The sequence below is a fragment of the Carya illinoinensis genome, chromosome 5 (assembly GCF_018687715.1).
Source record: "Carya illinoinensis cultivar Pawnee chromosome 5, C.illinoinensisPawnee_v1, whole genome shotgun sequence".
NCBI classification, from domain to species: domain Eukaryota; kingdom Viridiplantae; phylum Streptophyta; class Magnoliopsida; order Fagales; family Juglandaceae; genus Carya; species Carya illinoinensis.
The window spans coordinates 4,516,948-4,536,623 of NC_056756.1; the positions used below are offsets into that span (position 1 = coordinate 4,516,948).

The following is a 19,676-nucleotide window of genomic DNA, read 5'->3' on the forward strand; positions in this document are numbered from 1 at the left end:
CCAAAATAACTAATAATCCTGGGGACAGTACTCTCTCATGCTTCTTACCAAATAAGTATCAAATAACGTGAGACTAGTCTTATTAAGGTGCGGCTCCAATTAAGAGGATTATATATATATATTTATAATCTGAGATCCCAATAATTAATTACGCATGGCCAGCTGAAGTACGTACGTAGGTACGTACGTACGGCCGGGATGAAGAAGTGAATTAAAGGGGGCCGGCCCCCCGGGAGCGAAATTATAAGATGATGAGTGTCTTGATCGATTAAAAGCCTCATATATAGCACTATGAGTAAAGATTTATAAATAAAAAGGTTTTTCTAAACCATGCTTAGCTTTTTATATATTAAATACATGATAAAAGAGACCGTGGACAAAATGATTTACGCGATCGAGCATCATCTGGAATGAATTATTAAGGTTGTCGCGAATTAACATGCATGCATCCCGGAGATCAACATACAGCCTATATATGCAAATTAATTAAAGAATATCACTGCTCGGGATTCGAATTTGAGCACAAATTGATTATTAATATATGAAATTAATTAATTAATTAAGTAATTGGCACACTCATAGATCAGCTTTACAATGCAGATCATTAAAATCTTTTAAAACTCAAGTACCCAAATCCGATCTGTATATATATATATATATATATATATAGAGTGAAAAAAATACTTTAATCATAAACAGATTATACAAAAATAAAATTACAATCTGACGTAATTTGATATGATAATTAAGTAGATTATAAAGTTATTTTTATTACAAAATAAATCATCTAACCGATTTTTATGAAACCACATCAGTTTGTGAGTTTATTTTATATAGTCATTTCGTGTCTGTAGTAGTTTTGATAAGGTAAATATTTACTTTCTAGTTAAAACAAAAATATTAAATATAGTTCTTGGTATGCATGCTCGGCACATTACTTTATTTGAAAAAGTAGAATCCATCGGAAAAATATATTTTCACGTAGATTTAAGATGTTTTTCGAGTGAGATCCAATTTTTTTTTTTTAATGGAATGTGTAGAATTTACACATGACCCTATTGATTATATCTAGTATTACTTATAATTCTACATTTAACCATAATCAACAAAATAATTAAAATCACAAATTGCAATCTGATATCTTATTATCATTAATCCAACTAACGCTAGTAATTAGTTTCTAGCAGCTCGCGTAAATGAATCCAATGACCATTGTTTACAACAAAATCATGTAGATCATTATATAAAGGTCAAAGACTCAACTTGGCAGCATGCAAGACACCATCAGTACTACATATTGTGCCATGAATAATGAATCATGATTGTCCATAAGCCCCCCTTTTAAAACAAGACATGATCATGAGAAATTGGGAACCGTACGTTATATATGTTGAAATATGTCCAAAATATGCCACCAGACGATACCAACTCAGAAGCTTCAACAAAAGGAATCACCACCTCATCCCAAGATCACAATTACCTCACCACGTCAGATGCACCTTTGGAATCATCAGGAATAACTTAGACTAAGTATTGGTACGTGCCCTTTGTGGCATGATTGTACTATTCTAGCTGAACCTCCAATCCACTCTGCTACAAAATGGTAGTGCTCTGCAGAGCACACCATCTGCTTGCACTAATGATAGAGTTAGTTAGGATTCTTTGTATATATATACACAACCATTTACTAGAATAAAATTGAATGGTTTTTCCTTCATCTCTGAAACTCTGATATGGTATTAGAGAAGTAAAATGGTAAAACCAGAAACTCTGATATGGTATCAGAGAAGTAAAATGGTGGAACCAGAACCTATTAACCCCAAAGACCTTTCTAGTCCCTTTTTTCTTAATCCCAACGATGGCCCTGGCACAATACTCATAAATCATCTTTTGACTGCTGATAATTATCACTCTTGGGCTCGCACCATTCGCGAATCTCTGCTTATCAAGAAGAAACTATGGTTCATCGATGGAACTCTCTCTCAGCCATCTGAATCCAATACCTTGTTAGAACCATGACTTCAATGCAATGACATGGTTGTAACTTGGCTACAAAATGCTATGTCCTTGGAAATCAAGAACAATGTTGTGTATGTTGAAACTGCTCTCGCTCTTTGGCTTGAGTTAGAACAACGTTTTGCACAAAACAATAGTTCTTGGCTCTATGAGTTGAAACAATCTATCAATGCTCTCTCTCAAGGAGATGACTTAGTTAGCCTTTATTTTTCAAAATTGAAGAGCTTGCTTGATGAACTCGTCAATTTTGAAACCATACCAACTTGCACTTGTGTTGCTATGCAAACTATCATTGCCAACCAGCAATGTGATTGGATGATGAAGTTTCTCATCAGACTTCATGATTCTTTCACTAACATCAAGGTCCAAATTATTTTACTTAAACCACCACCAAGTTTAAGTGATGCCCTTGTCCAGCAAGAAGAAAAGCATAAATAGCTTTCCAATCCTCCCATCCCTTCTGATTCACTTGCCTTTGCAACCAGAAACTATTTTACCTATAACAAAGACCCCACAAGACAGTCTGATTTTCCAAAAAGAGACAAACCTTTTTGCACTCATTGCAAAATTTCAAGACACTCTTTGGAAAAATGTTTTAAAGCCAATCCTAATTTGGAAAAACCTATCTGCATTCACCATAATCTTGCTGGACACATTGTTGACAGGTGCTACAAGCTACATGGCTACCCGCCAGGCCACAAGCTTCACAATAGGACCAAGCTCACAAATTCATTTGCTAACCAAATTAGCATATTTGGCCAAGAGCAAATCACTAATGGTCCAAAGCATGTTTTAACTCAAGAGTAATATCACAATCTACTTGCTTTGTTGCAATCTCAGACCCCAACACCTTCGGCTAATCAAGTATCTATTCATCCATCATCTTCAGCCATATCTGGTATTCCGTTATATCTCTCGACTTTTAATTCATCTTCTTTACCTTAAAAAATTCCATGATCTGTTGCACCTCCCTTTACACCTCAGAACCAACCAAAATTTCTTTCCATGTTAAATTACCAAATGGTAACCAAGCACATGTCGCTCATAGGGGCATGGTTCAACTCACCCCTAACATTATTCTGAAAAATGTCCTCTACATCCCTTCATTTACTTTTAATCTCCTTTCAGTCATAAAGTTAACTCAAGACATCAATTGTTGTTTCATATTTTTCACCAACGAGTGTTTTGTGCAGGACCTTTTCACTTGGAGCACGATTGGGAAGGGTGAGGCTCACAATGGCTTATACCATTTACGGTTGATAGTAATACCTGCTCAAGCTCTTGCTGCCACCTCCTCTAATTTACCTTTCCATTTTAATTCTATCTCTAACCCTCATTCTGAGCACATATTATGACATTGTAGAATGGGACATCCCCCTGATTCCCGCCTTTTATTATTAAAAAAAGACTTATCCTATAACAGCCCGCTAGAAATTCAATTATGAAATTTCTATTAACTTTAGGAACCTCGTGAAAACCCCATAAGTTTTCACGAATCCATTAATCGTATAGGTTTTTGTCTAACTATATAGTTAGTGTTATTATTTACTATGGTATCAGAAGTGTGTTTTTGATTATTGGAGATAGTTAGAAGTGTCAAAATGTATTATGATTTGTGCCATTAGACTCGGAGGGTTATTTAAAGTCTTATGGCGCAATAACATTTTTTCATATTTTCGGACAAAACGTCTGTTCAAAACTGTAGATATTATTGGATAAAAAGAAATATCTTGAGGTAATTTTCATGAATATTATTGGGTAAAAATATTTTGAGTTGATTTTTATAGATATTATTAGATAAAAATATCTTAAGTTGATTTTTTGTAGATACTATTGGATAGAATATTATGAGATAATCTTTTATAGATATTTTGGGTAGGAGAAAACTACACTCAACTCTCAACTCTCAACTCCAGCCTCATCTCTTCCATATCTCATCCATAAATATCTCCAGCCACCTCTCCCCACAAAATTATCTTCATTTACACTTTCCATTGAAAGAATATCAAACACTCTCTCTCGGACAGTTTTTAGGAGGTCTTTTGCATACCCATTTCAAAGGTTTTGTAAGTATTTTATCATAAAGTCTCCTTCATATAAGTTGTTCTTTTTTTAATCTAGTTTACGTGAATATCTTATTTGTCCCATTTGAAGATCATTTGGTCAGTCAAATATTATATAAACTATAGAAAGGTCATTCTAGGAGATAAACTGGAGAATATGTTATAGTTTGGAGTTTTTGACCAAGCTAATGGATAGATATTGGTCCGAAAGTTTTATGGAGTATTGTTAACATGTGTATATGATTATTGGTTGAGGATTTTTGCATGATTAAATATTTTGATGAAATATTTTCTTAGATTTAGAAACTTAGAAACTGGAAGAGGAAAAACAGTTTCTGCTTTGAGAAAGTTTAACTCTTTGGTGGTCTAAACCTATTCCAATGACTTTGATAATTTTATTGGAGGATCCTAAACATCTTATATACATGTTATATTATTATTTTGAAGATATTTGATGTTAGTTTCAAAGATATGAAATTTTATACAAAGAGATATTCAGATAAGCCAAAGTGTGGATATTCTTGGCTAAATTTATGTTTTAATTAATTTCTAACAATGTGATCTTGAATTAGAAGCTTATATATATTTTAGGACATCTTTTTAAACCATGTGATGGTTTGGTTTGAAGATCATATATTTATAAGTTATAGATCAAGAGATTTATCAAAACTAGTTGAGGAAAAAGTTTCTGTTTTTGGACTAAGTGTAAAATCAAAAAACTTCAAGTGTTATTTTGTGATTTTGGTGTCTTTAGTTTGATGATTTAAAGCATGGTTGATGTTAGGATGATATTATGAATATGTTAGAAGTAAGATTTGATTTTTGAAATTCTTGGAGATGTTTTGATTTAAGGTCAAAACTTGTGATTCAAGTGCTTGGTTCTTTTTACAAAAAAGTTTGGTGTTAATTATTAGCTTTTTCTAAATGGATGTTTTAAGTATGGTTTTGAACTTAGGATTGGAAGATGTTTGTTGCAAAATTTTGGTTTAAGCATGAGTTTTGAAGTTGGAAGGAATTGCAACAAAAATAAAGGGAAATGGCCTATGGATGTTTCGGCCATAGTGTGTTCTTCATAGTTGTGTTTTGTTTTAAATTTTTCTGACTTGATATTTAAGTTTAGGCCAAAATTTATATGAGGAATGTAAATTTTGGAAATTTTTGGAGTTAGTATGCAAAATCCTTAAGTTATGGGTAAAACGGTCATTTTCCCACATGTAGAGATTAAAATTAAAATTTTACTCTTTAAGTTAGTATTTTCCATATTTCAAATTATTAGTGATTTAATTCTAACTTTTAGAATCACTAATTACAGTTCCTCATGGTCGCACTTGAAGTTTTATAAGAAATGCGGATATCGAGGTAAGTTAGTTTTTAACTTACTAGCAGTCTACTGTGTATGTGTGCTAAGTAAAGGAACTATAGTGTATGTATGTGTGTTATCATATATGTCATGCCATGCCAAGTTATCACGTAATTGTCTATTATACAGAATTTATTCTGTCGTCAATTTTTATCTGTTACATAATATATTCTGTCATGTATTACTGTACCTTACAAGTACGTCATGCTAAATATGTCATCTATTACATGTATGTCAAGTCATGTAATATTCATTGTTGGAAGTATGTCATGTTAAATATGTTGTCTATTATATGTTATGCAATGTTACGAAATATTTCTATCTCAAGTTGGTCATGTATTTCAAGTTATATTCAAGTCACGTTATGTTACGTCAGGGTTTCAGTCATTTCGTATTCTAGTCACGTTTCATCTTGATTACTTATGTATGGGGTCACAGCAATTGTGACGCATACACTACGTGAGACACAGCAATTGTGACACGTAAAATACATGAGGCCACAACAACTGTGGAGTATGTATTTAAGTAGTTAAAGAATAAGTTTCCGTAGAATACATGGGGCCACAACAAATGTGGAGTATGTATTTACACGTAGAATACATGGGGCCACAACAACTGTGGAGTATGTATTTTTCATGTTAAGTCAAGTTTGTGTAGAATACATGGGGTCACAACAACTGTGGAGTATGTATTTACACGTAGAATACATGGGGCCACAACAACTGTGGAGTATGTATTTTTCATGTTAAGTCAAGTTTCAGATCAAATTCATGTCAAGTCAAGTTCAGTTCATGTTTCAATTTAAGTTATGTCAATTATGCTATGTTGTACGCCAAGTTATGCTTTAATTACTTATGAATTTGATTATGCATTTATGCTTTTACTGTAATGCATGCATCATTAGCTTGTGTAGAAGTTTTTTGTTAACTTACTGAGATTTGTAATCAAATCTCACTTTGGTAGTCCCAACTACCATTCCCCCCGAATGGTAGATCTTGTTACAGGACCTGATCAACTAGACACAGTTGACTAAGCGACGGTGCGACGTCAATGTTAATATAGTAGTTAACGTAAATTACTACTTGTACAATGGAGTTGCATCTTTAGTACTTTTTGGATCATAACCATTTTGGACTAGTGTTGTGATCTATTCAATGGGTCTTTATGTATGAAGTATGTTTTAAGCATTTGAGATATTTTCAATTTGGTGCATAGTATTGCTAAAGAAAAAAATTATCTGCTGCGAATATTGCATAATGTTAGATGCATGTTAGGAACATTGCATCTTATATGTCATGAACGGGAGCAGGTAACCTTGTGTTGCATGTCTCGACGCTTCAAATGTTCGTCCGATCCCAAACGGAATTTGAGGGCGTCACATATCCAATCAAAAATTCATGAATGAAATTTCTCCTTGTGATACTTGTCATTAATCAAAGCAGCACTGCTTACCATTTCCCATTAGTCAAACATGAGCACAACAACCTTTTGATATAATCCATTATGACATATGGGGGGACCTTGTTCTCATATGGCCTAGGATGGATCCAAATACTTTCTTACAATCGTTGATGACTTCACAAGATCAACATGGCTTTATTTAATGAAAAACAAATCACAAACTCGACCATTCCTTCAATCTTTTTGCTCCCTTGTAGAAACACAGTTTCAAACAAAAGTCAAAACCATTCAGTCAGTCAATGGTGTGGAATTTGCCATGAAAAATTTTCACACGGAAAAAGGTATAATCCATAAGAAAAGTTGCGTTGAAAGTCTCCAACAAAACAGGATTGTAGAACGCAAACACCAACATATATTGAATATTGCTCGAGCATTACGTTTTCAATCTGGCATTCCCATTCCCTATTGGAACAATTGTGCTATGACTACCACCTATCTAATTAATCGAACCCCTTCTCCCAATCTCCAAAATCAAACACCATACCAACTTCTATTCAAAGTAAAACCACCATATAGCCACCTAAAAATCTTTGACTACCTATGCTATGCCTCATTTTTGATAACTCATTGCCAAAAGTTTGACCCCCGTGCCAGAAAATGCATCCTTCTTGGGTACCAATTTGGAGTAAAAGATTATAAATTGTTGGATTTACAAACCAAATATGTTTTTAACTCTTGTGATGTTAGTTTCTATGAACAAGTTTTCCCATACAAGACTAACATTTCCATCCACAATCCCCCTATTACTCTTGGCCTCAACAGTACACCTTCAATAGATATTACCTCCTCAGCTCACCAACCAGAAATCAATCCCCTCGGCTTAGACTCTATTCATCCACCAAATACTCCTTCACCAATTCATCAACCAGAAATCATTCCTCACGGTTTAGAATCTATTCCTCCACCAGATATCACTTCCCCACCTTAATCATCCCTTCCTCAATCACCTATACCCACCTCTTCCCCTTCTCACATTTTCCAAACACACCAAACAGCTCCTCGACGAGCTGAAAGACCCAAGAAACAACCCCTTTACCTGCAAGATTACTACTGTCAACAAGCTGGTGGGTATTCCCCTTCACTAATTTGCTCCCAAGACGAAGGTACTTCACATATTACTCATCCACATCCCTTATCATCTGTCATTCCACATGAAACATTATCAGCCCAACATGCCATTTTTTCTGCTTCCATCATTAAACAATCTGAACCAACATCATATAAACAAGTTGTCCAATCCTTTGAGTGGCGCAAAGCAATGGACAGTGAAATTGCTGCTCTTGAATTAAACAATACTTGGGACATTATTACTCTCCCTCAAGGAAAAACTTCTATTGGATCCAAGTGGGTTTACAAAATAAAATACCATGCGGATGGCACCATTGAAAGACACAAGGCATGTGTCATTGCCAAAGGAGATACACAGCAAGAAGGACTTGACTATCACGAAACTTTTTCCCCTGTTGCCAAACTCGTGACTATCAAAACTTTCTTGGCTATTGCTGCTATTAAAGGCTAGGTTCTTCATCAATTTGACGTTTACAACGCCTTCTTACATGGAAAATTAGAAGAAGAGGTTTACATGAAACTCCCTCCAGGATACTTGGTTAAAGGGAAAGACAAAGTGTGCAAGCTGAAAAGAAGTCTATATGGCCTTAAACAGGCTTCTCGTCAGTGGCATGCTAAATTCTCATCATCCTTACTTAGCTTTGGTTTTATTCAATCTAGAGCTAATTATAGTCTCTTCACCAAGCAATCTGGACATTCTTTCCTTGCACTAGTCGTATATGTTGATGACATAGTCGTGGCCTCTAATGATCCTCAAGCTGTTTCAGACCTCAAGAGTTTTGTGCTCACCAAATTCATGATTAAAGATCTCGGCATACTAAAGTATTTCTTAGGTTTGGAAGTGGCGAGAAATTTCATTGGTATTCATCTCTGTCAGCATAAATATGCACTTGATATATTGCATGATTCTGATCTAATTGGTTGCAAACCAAGCACAACACCCATGGACTCTAATCTCAAGCTCTCAAAAGATGAAGGTACTCTACTTGACAGGCAACTCCTTTATTTGACCATTACAAGGCCGGACTTAACTTTTTCAACTCACTTGCTCAGCCAATACATGGCAGCCCCTCGTCTCCCCCATCTTCAAGTAGCATATAAGGTGCTAAAATATGTCAAGAATTCTCCTACACAAGGTCTGTTTTTCGCTGCATCCTCTTCCCGTCATCTCACTACATATTGTGATTTGAATTGGGCTTCTTGCCCCAATACAAGAAGATCCACCACTGGTTATTGTGTATTTCTTGGTCAATCTCTCATTTCATGGAAATCCAAGAAGCAAACTACCATTTCTCGAAACTTTGCTGAAGCTAAATATCGATTAATGGCAGCTACCTCATGTGAGATTGTATGGCTCAAATATCTTCTTGGTGATCTCAAAGTTATGCACTCACAACCTGCTATAGCCAATCTGCTTTGCACATTGCAGCTAATCCCATTTTTCACAAACGTACCAAACATATTGAATTAGAATGTCATTTGATTCGTGACAAAATTTAAGAATGGATCATTTCTACTACTTACACTCATTCAACCTCACAATTGGCTGATTTATTCACCAAATCATTTCCATCTCCATTATTGTCTTCTCTTTTGTTCAAGATGGGAGTTCTCACTATCCACTCTCCATCTTGCGGGGGGTGTTGAAATCTACCCAAAATATGTCATCAGACGATACCAACTCAACAGCTTCAACAAATGGCATTACCACCTCAGCCCAAGATCACAATTGCCTCATCATGTCAAATGCACCTTTGGAATTCTCTGGAATAACTTAGACTAAGTATTGGTATGTGCCCTCTGTGGCACGATTGTACTATTCTCGCTGAACCTGCAATCCACTATGCTGCAAAATGGTAGTACTCTGTAGAGCACACCTTCTGCTTTTACTAATGACAGAGTTAGTTAGGATTCTTTGTATATATATACACAGCCATTTACAAGAATAAAATTGAATGTTTTTTCCTTCATCTCTGAAACTTTGATAATATAATCATTGTCAATTCTGAGAAATTGAGCAACAACACCTAAGATGATACAGAAACAACCGCCCAGCGGCGGAGAGGCTAAGGCCCATCCCAGAACTGGAAATGAGACGCCATGCATGTGTGTTTTCTTTTAATATTGGACGGTGGAATATTTAAGCATGTTCTTAAATATATATATATATATATAGACAAACAACAGGTGGATGTATGTGGTGTGATGAGAAGCAAGGCAATATCTGCTCATTCTGCAGAGTAGAGTAACAGCAGTGAGTGATGGAGCGAGAGGCAGCCCTTGAGGTCCACCGAGGAGCATTTGCCGGAACCAGTGCAGATCAACTAGGACACCTTTCTACGCTTTATCAATTGTACATCCTGTACCGCCTCTATATATATAACAAATTCATCTCATTTTCTTTCATTCATTACTGTCAGAAAGTGAAATGCAATCTAATGAGAATTAAATTACAAGAAGATCCATATAAGTTTCCATTTTGGGATCTTTTGGGGTCCTAAACAAATATGAAATGAGTTGTCCAAAACTTGTGTAACGTTGTGTGCCAAACCTAAGCATGCCAGGGAATTTCAGCAAGCCCTTGAGCATTTTTCTGTATCCTTTATATATAGTATACAACAAGGAAACTAGCTAATGATATGACCAAAACTGTGTTTTAAGCAGATCAGCAGCAGTTGCAAAATCCGGTCCACTCTTTCGTGACCAAGAAACTACACACTAATCAAACAGGAACTCGGTAAGATGGATCCACCATTTTCAGGATGAACAAGTTTCCTTTGTCACCTCTTGATACCCTGTCAAAGAAAAAAAAGGGGATTAATGAAGGAATCTTGTAGTCTAGAGTCGGATACTCTTCAAATTTATACACTATTGGCTCAGTACCGCAATTCTTCATCCAAGTATGTGATTTCCAATTCACCGCGAGCTCTGTCAGGTGCCTTAACAGGTATCTGTTGCATGTGAATCAAAATCAGTAAGCACCTTGCTCTTCCTATATATATAACTGTGGCCTTCAATAAAAAAAGAAAGAAAGAAAATACTGGCAAGGAGATTACTTACTAAACCTCCGATTTTAAAATAATCAAACTTTACAGCCACTTTCTTTGCATTCAGAGGTGTTAAATCTGCCGTCACCTACCAATACAAAGCACATTCATGATAAACAATATGGCAGGTGAGCAAGTCTATTTGCATCAGTCTCTGAATCCAAAGTCTTCATAACCAGCCCAAGTACGTAAAATTACTAAAACGTCCGTCTTTCTAAACTACCTCACCTAACAAAGAAATGTAGAGGACTGCACTGCAACATATATCAGTCAATTCTAATCATTATGTATTAATCTCTTTCCACGTCTTCTTCCCATTGCATATTTTTAGGAACAATGACAAAATAAATTGAGTATACCTGGTTGAAGAATGGCCAAGATTCCATATTCTGGGCCCTAAGTACATCCAAATTGATCGCCTGGTAGTTTGCACTCGATCTTAGAAATTTGGGTCTCTGTGATCACCATGTTAATTTCCAAAAGTGAATGCAATTTATACCATGAAAATGTCAAAAAAGCAAACATGTCCAGTCGCAATAATTTATTTCTCTGTTCATTTTATCATAAAAGATACAGAGCATGACTCGCCAAGAAAAAAGAGGCTGCAAAGTGCCTTTTTCTAGCAATTCAGATTATTAAATAGGCCCTCCAAAATGTAAGGAGTGCAGAACCATATCCAGATGTACAACAATTGATCCCTTCCACCTGCTTGAAATAACCATTACAATCATGCATGGCATTACAAGTATGGAAATGCTGATAAAACGAGAAATACACAGTAAATTCAAAGAGTAAATAAAAATAAAAACTCTATAAGAATGCAGTGTAGAGGTAATAAAAGATTGCTGAAGCCTCAGAGAAGACATTGTATGGCAATGAAGATGGAGAATAAATTCACCTGGGTCTGCAAAATTGATGTTGAAGTAGTGTAGATAAGCTCCCATTTGCCATCGAGTAAATTAGATTTGAGGGGTTCCTTTATTGGGTTAAGTGCTTCAAGTTTTTGAGCAAGCTATTTGAAAATTAGTTTCCAAGTATCAGACAAATTTAGTTTACATAAGTGCGTTAAGATATCATGAACTAAATATATAATACCAATTTCCCAGTAAAATCCTATCGATTTCCGTTTTAAGCATCACATGTAAATTTCGTTCATGTTGATAATTCTATTAAATCATTAACTTTTGACAGAGAAAAGAAGAACCCAGAGATCATCATCAAACCAAAGGTAAGAGCAGAAAAAGAATTCGGTCCAACCTGATCAACTGTTTGCTGGTCTTCGACAGTGGCATCTGCTCCGCGATCCAGGGGCGCAATGGCGTCAAGCAGCTCCTCCTTGAGAGTCTTGGCATCTTTGCCTTTCTTCAGAAAAGCAGGAAAGAAAGAAATTTTGGCTCTCCATTTCTCAGGGTGCGCGGTGCTTGAAAGGTTGTGGGTGCTGGGATTGGCTGGTACTGGAAAACGAAAGGCAGTTCGAGGAGGCGGAAAGGAGAGGGACTTAGGAATTGAAGGTGTCGAGGATTGAGCGGTGGTGAGGGCTAAAGCTGCATGAGAAGATAAGGCCATGGATGTCTTTCCTGTACATAAAGCAAGAGTGGCTCGTATTTATCTATCTAAAATGGTCTCCTTTCTACAAGGTAGTCGAGAAAGCGGTTGAATGGCATGGCTCTAGTAATTTAAGGAACGCAGAACATACCGAAAAGTGTTGAAATTTTAGTTAAGAGTAGTTATTTCATTCGAAAAGGTAATGTTAGTAACGTGACAAGTGTTAATATATTTTTGTCACATTAATCATAAAAAAAAATATTAACCTAAGGTAATTAGATTTTTTTTTAATTCGTTTTAATAGGCTCCGATGGCATGATATATATTTTATTCACAATATCCGGTCCTGAAATCAGCAACGTGCAACCATACAGAGCGCCCATGCTACATAATAAAACCAGGAACAGAGCCCAACTCGCCATCACTCAACTCTTCGTATGGTCCCAGCCTCCCAGAGAAAGGTCCCTCTTTCCAATACATACACGTTTTCCCTTTTTTGGGTGGATTTACTCTCTTTTTGCCCGTCCACCTTGTTCTCATTCCGAGTTCTTTCTCTTGTTCAGGACTCGATTATATGCTCCAAGTTTAGTTCTTTCAAATTTCAAATGGCAGAGGTAACCAATAAATGCTATCAAAATCCTCACTAACCCGGCTGAAAGTAGCCTGAAACAATCCCCAGCTCTATACAACAGAAAAGGTAATACCTTTTCAATTTTTATCTTTTATATATACATATATATATAGGAATTGGTATACATGATGTTATTTTTGTTCCTGTTTACTGTATTATTTCGACTGTTTACTTTTGTTGATCTAAAACATAAAAGAAGCTTCCAGGAAGAAACGCAAGGCCGGGTAAGGATAAAGTTTTTTAATGATTTCACTTTGCTGCATGAATCAGAATGCAAAGGATTGCATCTAAGAAGGAAACCGATTATTAATTGAGAACTGCTACAGACATAAAGAGATTACACAAAATAAACTTACAAACTGACGTAGTTTCATGAAATTCTTTCCATTTTTTTCCTTTCTTCTTTTTTTCTGCGTGAATGTTCAGCTGTTCATGACTTCTATTTTGGTTGAATTCGGAAATTCAGAGTGCTCTATATCTTCCTTATGCTTGTTCCATTTTGCTGGAAGTTGTTGCTCTCATTTCATTAGACATGACAACATGATCTAGAGCACTAGTAATTTCTAATCTCTAATGTCATACTGGAGAAATTGCCATGCATTCTATACAAGATTTCTTAATGCCATGTGGAAGAGATAACGTTATTTAAGGAGCTATTTACGATTTGAACCTGACAAAGGTAGCTAGGCAAGCTGCTTTTGTTTTTACCTTCCTTTCTAACCCTATTACTTCCATAAATCGTTGCATCCAAATGTTCTCTTCGCCCATTTTCCTATCCATTTGGCGTAAAGAATATTACGCAAACTGAAAAATATGCACCCCAAACCGGGTGAAAAAAGATATGCTTGTGATTTAATCAGCTTAATGAAAAAAGATGGACTTTTTTTTGGTGGGGAGAGTGATCAACTTTGTTCAGAATTTGCTAAAGCATGACCCACCATGATACAAACATGAAGCTTAATGCAAGAATTGGGACCCACCATCCATGAGAGATTACTCTGATGCCCTTTGATTGATTACAGGCAAGCTGCTTATCATGATAAGAGCATATGGTTTGGTTCCTAGAATCATCAACAAAGAAGTTTGTAAAAATTATACCGGTAGATATGCAAATATGAGAAACATGATACCTTGTAAAAGTTACTGGAAATTCTCATTTGCTTTAAATATTGTGATCTTACTTACCTTGATGCGCAGAAAGCAACTATGTAGTCAGCTCCAGTGCACGTTATAACGCTGGTAGGGTCATCATATGCGAAGCTGTATGCTGCTGGGCATACTTGTTTGAAACTCTTGGAATAATTCGTAGGTAGACATGTGGATGGATTTCCATACATTCCTCTGCAACAATACTCATCAGTGTTGAACACATCACATGCACTCCGGCAAGCCACAACCTTGCCGTCAGCCTTTAGGGTGAGCTCCGACGGGCAGTTTTGCCTCAAATCTCCATCACAGCCAGCAGTACTGCAGTTACCTGTACCATTAACAGCTTTGACAACTATAGGCATATTAAAGCCATCTACAAGGCTTATATCATAGTAATCGATTTGTCCAAGGTTGAACTCGGCGATGGAGGTGGGTGGGCTGCTCGGCGCGGTGCAATTGAGGATGGTGCCGCAGCTACCAGTTTGGCATTTTCCATTACCTTTTTTGTCGAAATTGCAGCCAGTCCGAGCCCATATCCGGCCACCCCACCCTGGCGAAGCGGTATAGACAGCAGACTGTCTGGGTTTTAGTGCAAAACCACCGCCGCTGAAGTTCTCACCATGTGTAATTCCAGGCCATATTGTATCCTTGCAGTAATTTACTATGGTGAACGATCTTGTGCTTTCGGACAATTTAATCACTGTCCAACAAATTGAATACAACCTTTGTAAGCTTTTAAAAATGAAATCAGGTTGGTAAGCTCATTGTTGGCAATATTATGCCTTCCAAAATTTGCACACCTACTTTTTGCCGTGACAAAGAGAATGCCTACAATGGAGCAAAAAGATTGCATGCATGCTATACAGTTGGAATTAACTAGCTAGGTAGTTCTGACAGAGAAGATAGATTGTAAACATACAAACAAAACGAAGAATATGAACAAAATGATGGAGCGGGAATGACACCTGATGCAATGATAGTGAAGATGAAAAGGTTGAGATGAGAAGCCATCGATCGCTCTCTCTCTCTCTCTCTCTCTCTCTTTGCTTTAGCGATACTGACACGATAGGTGAAATGTTATCTGTGGGTATTATGTGAAGAGGAACCTATAAAGATGCAAGAGAGAAAGGAAGAATACGAGAGGGAGTGAGTGAATCAACAAGTAATAGCAGCCCAAAAGGTTCCTTGCTTACAAAGCAGAAAATCAAATGATACCTTGCCTCTCAGCTAACATTACGCTGAGTATTTTTTTTATCTTCATCATCTCTCTTTGCTGATTTGTTTATGTTTTAGGTCTCACCTGTTGTCCGAATGGATGACAAGGTCCTAGTGTCTATGCTTGTTAAACAATTCTGTAATCCTTTCTCTTAGTCAAAGCAAAATTCCTTGCCAAAATTGCCAAGAAACTTATAGGAAATAGAAAAACAGTAAATGCAGAAAATCAAAGACACAAGAGAATTATGTGGTTCGATCCTAATGATCTATATCCACGACAAGAACAATCTAGAGTCTTTTCCATTCATGATCAAAATGTATAGCTTTGGACATTACGTACAAGAACAACCTTTCTCTCTCTCAGATTCTTGAAGAATCCTCTCTTCAAAAATATATTCTCTCTAATCTCTCATGCACTCACTCACGTATTATAATACATTATACAATGAGTTCTTCCACGTACAGACAAGTTGTGCACCATTTTGGATACCATTTGTTGACGTGGCAGGCAAAATTATTTTTAAAAAAAACACACAAAAAAAGGGAAATGAAATCAGAACATGCTTCAGCCATTTTCATTTCTGTCACCACCTCATCCATGGATCTCCTCCACTATTTTCATCTCTTCTCACCAACTCCTTTCTCAGTTTCTCTATTTTTATCTCTCAATTTCTCTATTTTCATCTCATGTTGAACCAGAAATCACCTCCACGCATCAACCGAGCACATTATCGAGCACCAAATCCATGGCCAAAAGCCACCCTGAATCGCAAAATCACCACCCTCTCCTCTAACATTAGCCTTGCAAACCACTCAACCACTGCCGTAACCACCGTATCCAACCCATGTGAACCACGGATCAAGCACCCAAAAGTTCCCTATTTGCAAAATCGACAGCCACTTCTCACACACACAGCCACTATGAGCAGCTCCTAGCGACACCATTGTCAGCTTCTAGCCCCACCGAGCACTGCCACGAAGTCGCCTTGGCCAACCCCTTCCTCCTCCCCTTGAATCGAAGTCCATAGCTCATCCATAAATCCACATATATATACGCACGAAAATGCAAGGGATCAACTTTGTTTTCTCAACCGAAACAAAGCACGATTGTGCTCTCAACCTGCTGCACGGTGGAGGCCTAGCAATGTCGCCACCCCCAACTCCATCGTCAGCTCGATTAATGTGGTTTGGTACTGTTGGCTAGGAAAACAAAGACTAAAAAGGTAAGGGTTTCGATGGAGGAGGAGGAGGAGATTAGACTGGGAGGAGTTAGGGTTAGTGGTTTCAGTCTTCATAGGGAAGGAGGATAAAGTCTGGAGGAGGAGATCGGACTAGTTTGGCACTTGAGATGTCAATGGTCTGCCATTGGAAGAATGAGATTTTGGTGGAAATGAGAATGAATTTCGCATTCGATAAAGACCAATGTCACTTTTGCTCCAAGACGATACTGTGCAACTCTGTCAATAAAATGCACCGTTTATTTGACATGTCAACAATGGTGTGCCGGGTGGTACGCTGGGCGCCTGTAACTAGACATTTCCTTATACAATAGATGACTCTTCCTTGCTCTACTAATTATCGGCATTCTATTAGAAGCTTTATTTATTATATATAATGGCTCTTGATCATGCTAAATTTTGATAATCAAACCAAAGAATCATGCTTAGTTTTTTTAATCTATAATTTTTTCATTTTATAATTTTGATTATTTTTTCGTATGAGGAGAAAAACTCTAATTATTCAACGTAAATGTATTGGATACTCGTTTATTTTTTCTGTTTTCCTTTTCATGATATGTAATGGGTCAAGACCAAATGGACCGAGCCCAAAGCCAAATATTTTATACCATTCTATCGATCCTCAAATTCAAATAGAGGAACCAAATTTGCAAGTTTGAGGATGGCCAAGTTTTATCAATTTAATTTTTTTAAAAAAAATTGCTAAATATAAAATTTACATAAAATAATTATTTTTTTAATTACAAATTATACTTCTTTTTTTTTTTCAAAAAAAATGTGTTGAGCTTTTACGCTTTAAGATTATATCTAACATTACTCGTTTAAATAATACAAATAAATAACGTCAACTGAATTAACTAATCAATTCGAAAACCTACAATGTTGGCTAAATAAGTAATTTTATTTGAACTGAATTAACTAATCAATTCGAAAACCCACCTATTTTATTTGAACATTAGGTCAAATACTTAAAACTCTTTTTTATTTAGGAATGAGCATATTGTTTATGGCTGCTATTTTTTTATTTATTTAAAAGTGGTATTCCTTTATTACTTTTAGGACATATTGGAGTTTGGAAATTTCTGACGTTTTTATATTTTAAATCAAATAATATCATATATTTTTTAAATTAAAGGATAGTGTATGCACGATATATAGCGTAAAGATTTTTAAATAAAATTATTAGCTAATGAATTGACCAAAAATTAGTTATGAGATAACGGAGGTAGACAGAGAGCGAGCGCCGTCGTTGGACAAAACATCACTCTGCTTGCTTGGATTGAGCTACGTACAAAGGCTACACAGTCAAGAGAGAGAATATCTCAATCCAAAGTCATATGGTGCAAGAAAATGAATTGTTCGACTTATGAATGGCAAACATCCATGACCAAGGACAAGTGACAACCACACAATCGTTTCTCAATCAAAAGATAAGGATTCTAAACAATCGTGACCGTCCAATAAAATAGAATCGCCGACCCAACAAAAAAATCACGACCTTTTGTCCTTTTGACCCATCTTGTTGTTCTTCTTCGTATAACTCTTAACATGGAAGTCCAGAAAGAGAGCCAGAAGTGAGGCATTGAAAACGGCGTTGAAGTACCAACCCCAGATACCGGAGCATCCGGATCCGGTGAAGTGCTCGTAGAGCATCCGACCCGAGACCGCAAAGCTGAACAAGAATTGCACGATCTGGAAATCCGTGACAAGGCGCTTCCACCTGGGCCGCACACCGATGGCGCACAATAGGTAGTAGGCGTACATGACCACGTGCACAGAGGCGTTGGTCACGAGCGCGACGGGGAACAGGGACTGGGAGGTGTGCAGCCAAATGTAGCACATGATCAGGACTGTGGAGTGGTGGTAGACGTGGAGGAAGGTGAGCCGTTGGAGGGAGTTACTGAGAATGATCAAGAGGGTGTCCACGAATTCGAGAATCTTGGAGAGGTAGAAGACGTAGGCCCAGAAAAAGAGGGGCCCGGAGGGACGGGTGTGTGGAGGGAAACAGATGATCCAGTGGAGGTGAGGCGTGTGGGTGATGATGGAGAGGGTGCAACCGACAGCCATGACGAGGGAGAGGAGGAGGAGGGCGAGATTGTGGAGGGCGGAGATGGGTTTGAGGACGCTGGGACCAAGGGAGGAGGGGAGTGGGATAAGGCGGCGGGAGAGAAGGAAGGTGAGGGAGAGGTAAGAGAGGAGGGTGAGGAAGAGGAAGAGAGGGGTGGAGGCAGGGGTTAGACCCGGAGTCCATGAGAAGTGGAGGATTGTTGGGTGGTTCACTAGCCAGTATTGGAGGGTTGAGACAATGGGGTTCATTTTCAGGCAACGGTGGGTCGGGGGGAAGAGAGGAGGTGGTCTCTTCTTTTCTGAATATGATGAGGTATACTTATATTGGATATGATTTTATATCACAATCACTGGCCAGAAGTCGAAGGGGTATTAAAAGTAGAAAAAGTCTATTTGCAGGCATAAATGGGGAAAGCCCCGTGCACACCAGCTGAGGTGGCAAAATGCGACGACGTCGTTGTTTAAAATTAGAAAAAACAGTGTGTTTTCAAACGTTGGGTCCTCTTATCAGATTTCCTTCTCCTCTCCGAAAGATCAGCATTTGCCACATTTCCTTTCTTCCTCCGCTCAATGAAACGTTTATCTGGCCCTCTTAATCACTTTTTATTTTGAAAACGATTCATCTGCTTCGTAAAAGACTTGCTATCTATTTTCTTCTTGTTTTAGATTTAATTTTTTTCCCTGGTCTATGTGTTCATTGATGAGAGTTTTGATACCATGTATATTTTGCATCGAAATCTAGCTCACTTTTTCTAAGTTTCTCGAAACCGGAAATTTTAGAGTGTACCAGTTAGAACTTGGAACTAATTTTCATTT

The 19,676-nt window shown here is 37.2% G+C and overlaps 4 protein-coding genes and 1 long non-coding RNA gene across 6 annotated transcripts; 2 read left to right on the forward strand and 3 right to left on the reverse strand.

Annotated features, from left to right (window-relative positions):
- Positions 1-8,158: 8,158 nt before the first annotated feature.
- LOC122309501 (uncharacterized mitochondrial protein AtMg00810-like) lies at positions 8,159-9,439 on the forward strand. Its single transcript, XM_043123010.1, has 2 exons — positions 8,159-8,296; positions 8,420-9,439. Exons 1-2 carry the CDS (start codon positions 8,159-8,161, stop codon positions 9,437-9,439), a joined length of 1,158 nt encoding a protein of 385 aa, XP_042978944.1.
- Positions 9,440-10,344: 905 nt separating this feature from the next.
- On the reverse strand, positions 10,345-12,683 carry LOC122309089 (probable plastid-lipid-associated protein 4, chloroplastic). 2 transcript variants are annotated; one of them, XM_043122450.1, is made up of 6 exons: positions 12,273-12,674; positions 11,914-12,027; positions 11,375-11,470; positions 11,029-11,103; positions 10,852-10,919; positions 10,345-10,763 (listed from the first exon to the last, which is right to left on the reverse strand). In XM_043122450.1, exons 1-6 carry the CDS (start codon positions 12,579-12,581, stop codon positions 10,691-10,693), a joined length of 735 nt encoding a protein of 244 aa, XP_042978384.1. In that variant the 5' UTR covers positions 12,582-12,674; the 3' UTR covers positions 10,345-10,690. The 2 variants fall into 2 exon arrangements, with proteins under 2 accessions (XP_042978384.1, XP_042978385.1); XM_043122451.1 differs by lacking the exon at positions 11,914-12,027 and having other exon boundaries at positions 12,273-12,683.
- Positions 12,684-12,926: 243 nt separating this feature from the next.
- LOC122309090 lies at positions 12,927-14,524 on the forward strand. Its single transcript, XR_006242331.1, has 3 exons — positions 12,927-13,021; positions 13,124-13,257; positions 14,389-14,524. It is a non-coding gene; the product is annotated as an uncharacterized LOC122309090 (long non-coding RNA).
- LOC122309087 (pathogenesis-related thaumatin-like protein 3.5) lies at positions 14,022-15,457 on the reverse strand. Its single transcript, XM_043122447.1, has 3 exons — positions 15,306-15,457; positions 14,377-15,040; positions 14,022-14,252 (listed from the first exon to the last, which is right to left on the reverse strand). Exons 1-3 carry the CDS (start codon positions 15,349-15,351, stop codon positions 14,114-14,116), a joined length of 849 nt encoding a protein of 282 aa, XP_042978381.1. The 5' UTR covers positions 15,352-15,457; the 3' UTR covers positions 14,022-14,113.
- A 2,677-nt stretch (positions 15,458-18,134) lies between these two features.
- On the reverse strand, positions 18,135-19,238 carry LOC122309088 (elongation of fatty acids protein 3-like). The gene has a single exon (XM_043122448.1). It carries the CDS (start codon positions 19,107-19,109, stop codon positions 18,285-18,287), a length of 825 nt encoding a protein of 274 aa, XP_042978382.1. The 5' UTR covers positions 19,110-19,238; the 3' UTR covers positions 18,135-18,284.
- Between the last annotated feature and the right edge of the window lie 438 nt (positions 19,239-19,676).